Raw genomic sequence first — 10,540 nt, 5'->3', positions numbered from 1 at the left:
ACCATTTTAAGTAGATATATTCAGGGGATGATTTTGTTCAGAGATCCTGAATGTGCAGGCTTAAAGTTGCTAATTGCAGCTATGTTTTGCAATGTTTTGCACTTATTTTGTAATGTCCAATGTTTTGTTGAACAGTTGCAAGATGAAGTGAACATGAAGAAGGAGAAGCTGCAGCAGGAGAGGGATGAGGAGCGTCACTTCCTACAGGTGGAACGAGAGAAGCTGGATGCCCTCCGGGACAAGCAAGACATCGCCCAGGGCCTATCCGCACAGATGGACGATGCTGCCAGAGAGAGACTGTCCAGGGAGAGCGGTCAGATCGCCGAGGCTCGCGACGAGTTTGAGAAGTTGAAGCAGCAGCAGCTGGATGCTGTGGAGGAAGCAGAGAAGAACATCCAGGCCAAGGCGGAGTTTCTGGTGGGCAAGATTTGGGAGAAGCGGTCGCGGCTGCAGAGCGAACTTCAAGGACTCGATGATAGGGAACGGGAGGGGCAGCATCGGCTGGAAAATGGACTCTTTACTGGTGATGAGGAGCGTACACTCCTCGAACAGTCTCTGGAGGAAGTTGGAAAGAGGAAAAAAAACTGTCCTTGAGGAGAGAGACTCACTTGATGCAGAGGAGGAGAATGTCGAAAAACTGATCGAGGATGAGTTTGTGGTGCTTGAGCAGCGCAAACGGAAAGATGAGACGCTGCTAGAGGAGCAGTGGAAAAGCCTGCTGCAGATCGAGGCGGCTAACCTGCAGTTCATCGAGCAGGAGGTGGTGGACCGATCCATGGCCTGGGACAAGCAGAAGAAGAAGCTCAGCAACATGGAGAAGCAGTTGAAGAACTACCACCAGCAGCAGGATGACCTGTGTAGCCAGGAGGCCGCTGCCACGCAGCAGCTGGATACGGAACGGACAGTCCTCAAGGACGAGTTTAAGAACCGTGAGCGAGGTCTACAGGGTGAAATTGCTGGGGTGGAACAGAGGATTGCGGAGGTGGATGCACACGATGAGGGTGGGGCCGCCATCAAGGTTCAGAAGGGACGGGTGGAAAGTATGGAGAACAAGCAGGCGGACATCCTACAGAGCTACCAGGAGAAGGTGACATCAACGGAGGCCGAGCTGGTGAAGCTCAATGAGGAGATCGTCAAGCAGCAAGGGAAGCTAGAGGAACTCAACCAGACTGGGAGCTTTATGGAGAGCCAGTTTAGGGAGGAGCAGAAGAAGCTTGACCAAAAGCTTTCGGTAAGCTAATTCACAGGCTCATTCTCAAACCCTACCCTATTTTGTATCAATATCACTTAGTATGCAATCCTGATAAAGATCTCTACTTAGTTCAGTCATTGTTTTTGTGTACACTGGTATTCTTCATTGTGCAAGAAAGAGAGCATATCATGATTATTCACTAACATTACATCATCCTACAGGTTTTAGATGAAAAGGAGAGGCAATATCATATAAATTTAGAACCAGCAGTGATATTGGGTAACATGACTTTGGTGCTAAGATGACATATTTACCCTGGAAGCAATCCACATTAGCTCTTTTTGTATAATAAAACCAATTAGAATGCACCCATTGGTGTGAATGTAAACATGATCTATGGTTGTTGTCAATGAGTTTAATGGATAGCTGAGTATTCTTCACATTCTTCACCAATTCATGGAAGTAGATATACACTGTATAAAGAGACCATTGACAAAATAATATACCTGGGACTAAAGCCCACCACACACTACAAGATTTTGCCACGATTCACCAGTCATAACGACCTAAAGCCTGGAAGTGTGGACTCACAAGCCTTGCCAGTTTCCAGACGTTAGACTTGGTCGCTGTACCAGCAGTAGATATTTGACATGTCAAATTTTCAAGACTGGTTGTGGACTTTCAGCCAATCACACTACGGTATATGATATATTGACACTAGTACAATCAGATGCTTAGCTGTGTAGTCAGATCGCATGATGAGTGGTGTCAAGTCGCATGACTGGTTGTATGACCTAGCTTATTGCCGTAGTTGTCGTGCAACTGATTGGCTCGTATAGTGTATGGAGGGCTTAAGTCAAGCATGCATGTCCATACATGATGATGCGTGGAGATTACCTGCTTCTCTCTTTTACTTCACCAGAGTGTTCAAGTTCACGAGGAGCAGATGCTGCAGGCGGAGCAGGAGCTGCAGAAGCAGCGTGAGAAATTTGAGGAGGAGCGGAGGAGAGAGCTGGAGAAGATTGAGGAAGAGAAGAGCAAACTTAGTGACCTTGAGAACCAGGAGAGGTGATTACTAATAGGAAAACAAAGCAGCTTCCTGATCACAGTGGCTTGATGATGTTTGGATGCAACTCTATGCAATGTACAGCCTCACTAACTAGTCTAATATCCAGTTACATGTTGGTCAACCCTCTGGATGGCATGATTGATGTTCTGGCATACTTTCTCCACAGAACTTGGCCTTGATACGCTCAAAATTCTGTTTAGACTGGTGATAAGACTAACATGTATGTCAGTGGCTCCATTCTGCTTTTATGTCTGGCTGTAAACCCTTAGCAATACAGGGTCTCAACTTATTTGTGTGGGATGCTATACAAATCAAAGCTAGTTTATGATAGTCCATTAGTCAGATTAGGTATCAATACACCACTGTTACTGCTCATATGTATCCCCCCAAAAAAACAAACAAACAAACAACAAAACAAACGACAAACACTCACCTTGCATCCACAATTTGTAGTAGGTTTGCAAAGGGCATCTTCTTGCAATGTGTTAACCTGGAAAGCGATCTTGATTATTCTTTCCTTTTAACCCGACTCTGGCTGATAGGATCAACCGCCTCATCGAAGAGGAAGTGAAGAAGCGCCTCCTTGAGGAGCGCATGGAGCGGGAGAACAGCGCCCTCATTCAGAAGGAGAAGGAGAGGCTGGAGAAGGAGCAGCAGATGGCCGCCCTGCGTGACGCCCATGAGAGAGAGATGGCGGAGATGAGGCATCAGCTGGCCATGAGGTAACCATGGCAACTAAATCTCAAATTGGAGAGAAACTGCTAAGTTCTTTAGTTTCTTTTTCTTGTTTTGTGAGTGTGTGTCTGGCTCTATGAGCTACACATGAAGCGTGGATTGTAATTTGTCAGTTTAAGTAGATCAAAATTATCATAGGCACATTCAATTACTGTGACACTGATTGATACAAATTTGAACAATATGTTTAAATGGCTGTCGGTTGGAATTTTTATGCCTCCGCAACGAAGTGGCCGGAGGCATTATGTTTTCGGGTCGTCCGTCCGTCCGTCCGTCCGTACGTCCGTACGTCCGTCCGTACGTCCGTCCGTCCCGTTTTGTTTTTGTCGATATCTCAAGAACCGTGTGGTGGTTTTACATCAAACTTGGTATGAGGGTATATCCTTGGGGGATAATACTTTGTGTGGATTTTAGGGTCACAGGGTCAAAGGTCAAAGGTCACAGGTTATTTTGTGGAAAAAAATGAAATTTCATGTTTTTCTCCATATCTCGCAAATGGTTCAAGGTATCTTCATGGAACTTAGTATATATGCTTGTACCGATGGGCAGTGATTATCTAGGGAAGTTGGGGGTCATTGGTCAAAGGTCAGGGGGTCAAAGGTCAAGATCAGCTCCTCAAAATATCACTACTTTCCTTAAAATGCAATATGCCTGAAGTTTTTTTTTTTTTTTTAACTTGATGTATGGCATGTATTACCCAATATATATTTTTGGGGAAGTTTCTTGCCAAAAGGTCAAAGGTCAAAAGGTAAAGGTCAAGTGAAAGTGCTAAATTGCACTTTTTCCTCCATATCTCGAAAGTAACTCAAGGTATCATCATGAAACTTACATATTTATGCATGTTCAACCTAACAGTGATTCTCTTTGGAACTGTGAGGTCAAAGGTCAAAGGCCAGGTTTAGATAATGCTATTTTCGCATTCAATACTGAAATTATACTTTTTCTCAATACCTTGAAAATTACTCAATGCATAAACTTATAAAAGGGTCAAAAGTCAAGTAAAAATCATCAGTTCCCCAAATACCTGCACTCTGACATTTTAATCATTCATCCAATTGAACCTAGTTCTAGGAAAGTGAACATTCAGCTTATTTATGTCAAACCTGTCATTTTAATATTTTGCCAATTGTGTGAAACTGTCATCACACATTGTCAAGACATTGTACTATAGACCTATTAGGAGAACCATGCATTATGGCGGAGGCATATCAGTAGCCGTAGCGATATATCTAGTTTTGTTTTCCCTTGTTTCTCATCAAATTTTTTACAGAGAAATGCATTTATGAAGATTCTTTATCAAAAGAAAGAGTGAATGCACAACCTTGTGTACTTCTGCATCCTTTGAGGAATGGCAAAAAACATCCTAAATACCTTGTTCTTCTGATGTAAACCTCAAAGGCCTTGGTGTATTTTAACAAATAGGAAAGTGTCCCCTAATCAGGGTTCGAAATTAGCGATGGTCCGCTGGCCATTGGCCACCCAAAATCACGTCGGACTAGCTAAAAATCATAAAATTCTGAGGTTATTAGTCCGTCTGGCTAGCCAAAATATTGCTTCAGTGTCAAAATTGATTCTAAGTAGTCCGCCTGACTAGTTAAAAAAAAAAAGTTAAGTGCGACCCCTGCTAATGACACTGAGCTTCTTCTGTTAGATTTTATTGCTCCTTTGATATTCTGTGTTAGATGGTGTCAGTTCTATCAGAATGTACGATACTGTCTTCTCAAGTTTATTTTTATTTTTTGGTCATGTTTGTTTAGATAATAGAGTGACATACACTGTAATTCATGTCTTTCCAGGGGCAGTCACTCAATTACTGATTTGCGCTCATCAAGATTATCTTTGGTAAGTAAATAATGTTCCATGAAGTGGTTCTTTGACCATTTACATTTTGCTTTAATTAGGTTTTGATGTTTCTTTTTTAAAAAGCTATTTTTTGTGTTGGTATTGTTGATTTATCATTACATGACAAGATTTGGTTGTGAATGAGCCAAAGGTACGTAGTATGTACACAGGTGTGTATGAATTCAAGAAATGTGTGTGATTAGGCCCTGCACTGTACAATGGGAATTTGCACTCCTACATTTAGTGGTTGGGTATTGGTGGTCATGACCAGATAGATATAATGTTATTTCTTATGATCATATTATCATTTATTAATTAAAAAAACAGCAAAAACTGATTTTAGTGAGGGAGCTCAAAAGGTATGACTGCACCAACACTTTTTCCATTGTTTTACACTATTTGATTTGTGTATTTTGTTTTGTTTTGTTTTGTTTTTTTCAGAATGCTAGTGCAGATGGTTCATACACAACAGAGCAAAGGAGAATATCTGTGAGTTCATAAGCATATTAGTTGTTGCACCACATGATTGTAGATGTCATATTGTATCTAATCAGTCATAGATTGTTAATTTGCCAGAATCGAGGTTAAATGTTTGTAGCCATCCTATCTCTTCCCATTTGGTGTTTTATTTTTTTTCCCCTCCAAACTCTTCATATTTTGAGAAATATTTGCTTTTATTTATCTGTACATATATATTCTGATTTATGTATTTATTTACTTTTTTATTCATTAATTATGTTTATTTGGTTGTCACTTTGCTGGCTTGCTTGCCTTTTATACCTATGGATTTTTATTTCATGGAGTTGAAGGTTATTACCCAGTTGCCAGGCTTGGTAGGAGTAGAAAAGCAGCCTGGAAAAAGAAGACAAAGGGCGGGTAGAAGAAGACCGTGGCCAAATAGACATACTGAGACATGAGGGGCGTGATGATATAGGCCGCACTGTTCATGCAGCCAGCCGTGGCAAGCATCAGACCTGAAAACGGAAGATAATCATCGAGTGTTATCAAGGTACACCTGTATACTTCCGGGTCAGTAGAGTACTCACGTGGAGAGGGATCGGAGTTTATGATTAGGACAGTTAACTACTGGTTGCATTTCGAATTCTTTCGCTGCATGTAACTGTCTTCCGTGATTTTTTTCTGGAGCGGGAGTTAAAATTATTTCATGATAACCACTAAGGATGTATTATAGCTACGTATAAGTGATTATATATTAACTGTTATTATGTGACAAATTTTGTTGAGTACTTCTGCTCATCAGCGATAACTTGTGATGTGTTATGACACATTAATTATTGCTACAATTCATTTCCCCTTTTTGTTCTTATTCCATGGAAAAGACTAAACATTTACAGTACGTGATTATAATTGTAATTGTTTGCCATATTTACATAGTGAGTGGTTTTCGGCCATTCACACCCTCACACACAACCTGTCCGCCCAGGTAAAGGATAGTGATCCGCTATGGCTTGCTTAAGGTAGATGCTTGAAGAAAATAACTCCCGACAGCATATATAGTGCTTGCGAATGAGCAAACAAAGTTATGCAACACTATGAACACCAAAAGCGGTATAGCTTCAAAATATATCCTGTAAGAATGAACTACAGAACAATATGAAAATGTTGAAAGGCTCACGAAACACGTGGTTATAAAACACAATCCCGACGCGGAGAAACTTACCACGCTCGTTGGGCTGCGCCAGTTTCGATAGCTGGGATCTTACCAACGGGAAGCATAAAGCACTGAGGAATGCGACGGCCACACCTATTTAGAATTTAAAAACATAATCACTAAAAGGTGTTTTCCATTGGGAGCAGTGATTTGAAAAATGTTCGAGATATCACATTTTGATGCATTGCCGTATGTGTAGGTCAATTGTATCACGCAACATCCTACAATATAAAATTTGGTAATAAAAACTACAATATAAAGAGATATCACTATTTCTTCCCACTAAAACATAACTGAAAACGGTTAGCCTAGCCTTTTGTCCAGCCTTAGTGAATGATATGTAACAACATTTTTCTTTCCTGAGGGAATATTAGCAGTATCCCGAATGTTAACCGTGTACTGTCCTGTATCTCACCTACAAACAGACCAGCCTGGTCTCGGGCAAACCCGATGATGACGTATACCAGAAGAGTGTTCCAGATGCTCAGCTGCAGAACCCAGTTTTCACTCAGAAGTCGCGGCAGGATCGCACCCCCAACCATCATTCCTATTGGGAAGCGATTAGAAGGATTTTATATAATATTTCAAGATACATATGTGTATAATGTTTATATATCTATAAATTACAGGGTTCGACACTCATTATTTCTTCTCTGGTGAGTCGAAAGAGAAAATAAAATGTAGTGGCTCGAAATGAGATGAAATGTACACATTCATTTTGAATAATATTTAGCTGCCCGTCGTACCACCGAAAGAAGTGATTTTGACTTGTTAAAGTAGTTATGTCTCAACTTCTTATTTTCCGCTTGCTTTCTTACCAATCGCGCTGACGATGTACAAGGTCACTTGGAGAAAAGACACAAAAAGAGGTGTGAAGCAGAAGGGCGCCCCCATGCTGTAGATGACGATAAGGTTCGAGAGACTCGCTGAGGCGACAGCGACGCACACCATCACAGCCATGTAGAGAACCAGCTTGTATCTTCGCATGTCGATGTTCACCTTGGCGGTCAAGACATAAAAGTTATAGTGACTGGTTTAATGCATCGGTATTTCAAATCTCCACAGTAAAGAGCTGCAAATGGTAATGAAATAGGCGAACCAACGCTACCTTTTAATACTTTCAATAAAACCTCAAATATAAGAATATATTAAGTCTTCATAAAGAAGCATGGGTCTGATACTTGCCAATTCCATTTTCCATTTTTTTTTATTCATTTTGAAAAGGGACAACCCACAGAAATTGTTCATGCATAAAATCAGTATATCAAGTTTATCAGGAACCTCGTGCTGTTTTTATTTCTTTTTCATTTATTTATTAACCAAAAATAGTTTAAGTTCTCATGTTTAATTGCTCAGTATGTACGCTGACTAGGGTTAAAATTCGCAAGGAGAGGTTTGGTGTAGGCCTAGACATTATAGACATCTCTATGGATCTCTGTAGGGTAGGTTCGACACTTACCCGGAACATGTTGACAACACCAGAAAAGAGCGATCTGCCTGTGGCCGTCCGTCTGTCTACAGTCTCGATAAGTGCCCGGGGGAAGACGATATAGACCAGAGATGCACTAGAAGTGGCGAATGCCAGAATTAAGGGCGTAAGGAAGACGTTATATTGCCCGCCGCCTTCGCCTCGGCTGCCAAACTGCAACAAGAGTCCGAGCGAAATCTGCCCCAGCGCGCTGCCGACAAACGCGACCGTCTCTAGCACCACTACGCGAAAAGTGCGCGACTGTACTGACGTCACATCCGTTACGTACGCTGCCGCCGTTGACAATATGAGGGCGGTAGACCCGCAGAAGCCCGATATGAAGTCGCCGGCGATGAATACGTACAGAGGGAGCTTGAAGCGGACGACAGCGAAGTACACGATTGACTGGCACCAGAATCCAAGGACGGGAACGAAGAGGGCGGACTTTCTTCCTGCTCGGTCTCCCATGGAACCAAACCAAAGTGCTGTGAATAAGTCTGTCGAAAAGGACATGGCGGATGATTAATTTTCTTGATTTTATTTGCATGATCTTAATCATTCCGAACCTTTGTCAACCCTTTTGTAGGCTACATAACTAGAGCTTACACTGATCTCCATTCGCAATCCCTCCCATAACAAGAACTGTCGAATTATCTGGATCTTGTTGGTTAGAAAAACTCATCCTCGCAACTTGCAAAATTAAAATGACGGATTGTATCTGAGAGCACACATATGATTATTCTTAAGGCGTGTAAGGATCCAATTCACAAGAGTAATGCCTTCACCACCGAAACAAAAATAGAGGGGTTTATTGACGATGTATCGGCAGTCGAGACATTATTCAAAAATGGCAGTGATTTTTTTTTTCCAGTTCAGTACTCTATAATGAGCAGAGACAATGATAGCCTCAAAATATTTGATTCCGTCTGTGGTTATCAAACAATGAGAATAGAATATTTCAGGATTCAGGGAAACGTGACTTTCCCTGTCATAATACAATGGCGCCCTGTTTCAACGCTTTTGTACATACAATCTTAAACTGCATACAATAATGATAACGAAGATAATTATCAATTATGTATGACTATACACTCATAATATCTACCAAAAAAAATGTCGTTTTCTCTGGTCAAGTGATGTCAAGGCAATGTCAATGAGAGCCCACCCCCACCCCCCCCCCCCCCCCGAGGAACAATACAAACACTAACGGGGATACTTTTGGTAGATAAGGCCCAATCATATTACTTAAAGTAGCGGATCCAGAGGGCCGCGGGGGGGGGGGGGGGGGGGGAGCGCACCAGGTGCGCGCCCCCTCTTTATTTGTTGGTAAAACAAAAGAAATAAAAAAGATGGAACCCGGAAGCAGCACCAGAAATATTGTTTTCGCCCCCCCCCATCCCCTTTAACGGAATTCCTGGATCCGCCCCTGTTACCTATGATATACTTACTCGGAACAAACATTGCTAACCCTAGATACAGCAGCCAGAGTGACGTCACAGACTGGACTTCTTCGTTTATGTTCCCAGAGCTACCGTTCACATTTCCGTTCCCGTTGCAAGTAGATTGGGAAGCGTTGGGAGTCAGCGAAAAGTTGTAGTCCGCTGCGACACGCGCGTGAATGTACTCTGCTTCCAGCGTAACCAACAGTCTGTATGAAAAACATGCGAGTGTCACAGGCAGCTCTATTGTCACACAACGTGATTTCGCCCTCTCCAGTTCACGTTTGGCAACAGCCTCTCCGTTGTCTTCAGAGTTATTTATGAGGCGTTGAGTCGGTGAGTCTGCCGAGCTGTCGGGAAGGTATTCCGAAGAAGTGTGAACAGCGCCACCAACCGCTTTCCTGGCATGTACATCGCTGTCGTGATTGGCCATGGCGCACAGAAACTATCGCAAACTGTACACGAAAGAGAATAGAGGAAAGAAAAAATAGTCAGAAACTCTCAAAGCGTAAAGAGAACAAAAAAAATAAGATTTCAAAGCGCAAATAAGTTTCACTGAACATTCATAACCAATCCCCCAAACCAGCAAACAAATAACTGTGTTTATTATTGTATCATTGATCATAATCATAATTCATATCAACATGTGCACGGAAAATTTCGGATACAATATAGCTAAGGACTGGGGTGGAGAGGAACATCTGCATACATCCCAAGGAGGGGGAATTCTTTTGCAGGAGGTTAAGTCCCTCGACCTCGTCTCGGAAACGCGTATACCCTTTTCTTGGATGAACATTCAAAAAATGTTCTACCTACTGGGTATCATTACAAATGGACTATGTTTATTCAATTGCTTATTGGTATGTGTGAATACATAATCATGGCACATCCACGCCAAATATCGATATAAGAGACCGCAAGTTTAAAGATAATAAAAAGTTTTGGTACCTCAAAAGTGTCCTTGAATTTCCTTGTCTTAGTTTGTGTTTCAGGTTAAAGTACCTTTCATATAACTAACACTGTGAGACTTACTCGCCCCAAAGTGCTCTCATGTCTTAGTAATCATGCAATTAACTGCGATCAGCAGCCCCATACGCATAGCGACCAGCAGTCCCATACGCAT

General features: G+C 41.9%; 2 protein-coding genes and 1 long non-coding RNA gene across 3 annotated transcripts; 2 read left to right on the top strand and 1 right to left on the bottom strand.

Annotated features, from left to right (window-relative positions):
• Positions 1 to 135: 135 nt before the first annotated feature.
• LOC139730455 (uncharacterized) lies at positions 136 to 2,264 on the top strand (the record flags this gene model as incomplete). The annotated part of the gene is made up of 3 exons (XM_071641297.1): positions 136 to 564; positions 599 to 1,231; positions 2,115 to 2,264. Coding segments are annotated over 3 exons (1,212 nt in total), but the record flags the coding sequence as incomplete, so codon positions are not given.
• Positions 2,265 to 2,706: 442 nt separating this feature from the next.
• On the top strand, positions 2,707 to 5,328 carry LOC139730453 (uncharacterized). The gene is made up of 3 exons (XR_011710931.1): positions 2,707 to 2,983; positions 4,793 to 4,838; positions 5,280 to 5,328. It is a non-coding gene; the product is annotated as an uncharacterized lncRNA (long non-coding RNA).
• A 323-nt stretch (positions 5,329 to 5,651) lies between these two features.
• LOC139730454 (proton-coupled folate transporter-like) lies at positions 5,652 to 9,850 on the bottom strand. The gene is made up of 6 exons (XM_071641295.1): positions 9,427 to 9,850; positions 7,970 to 8,475; positions 7,329 to 7,509; positions 6,926 to 7,057; positions 6,520 to 6,603; positions 5,652 to 5,812 (listed from the first exon to the last, which is right to left on the bottom strand). The coding sequence occupies exons 1-6, from the start codon at positions 9,848 to 9,850 to the stop codon at positions 5,652 to 5,654; spliced, it is 1,488 nt and encodes a 495-aa protein (XP_071497396.1).
• Positions 9,851 to 10,540: the final 690 nt, after the last annotated feature.

This window comes from Diadema antillarum, unplaced genomic scaffold, assembly GCF_040938485.1.
Source record: "Diadema antillarum isolate AM-2024a unplaced genomic scaffold, OU_Dant_1.0 seq00000314_RagTag, whole genome shotgun sequence".
Classification (NCBI taxonomy): domain Eukaryota; kingdom Metazoa; phylum Echinodermata; class Echinoidea; order Diadematoida; family Diadematidae; genus Diadema; species Diadema antillarum.
This window is presented reverse-complemented; position numbering and strand designations above follow the sequence as displayed.

Coding starts and splice junctions, on each gene's coding strand:
- LOC139730454 (XM_071641295.1), bottom strand. CDS start 9,850: ATGGCCAATCACGACAGCGATGTACATGCCAGGAAAGCGGTTGGTGGC. Junction 7,058..7,328: donor GTACATCGTCAGCGCGATTG/GTAAGAAAGCAA, acceptor GCTTCCCAATAG/GAATGATGGTTGGGGGTGCG. Junction 5,813..6,519: donor GGCGCAGCCCAACGAGCGTG/GTAAGTTTCTCC, acceptor TTCCGTTTTCAG/GTCTGATGCTTGCCACGGCT.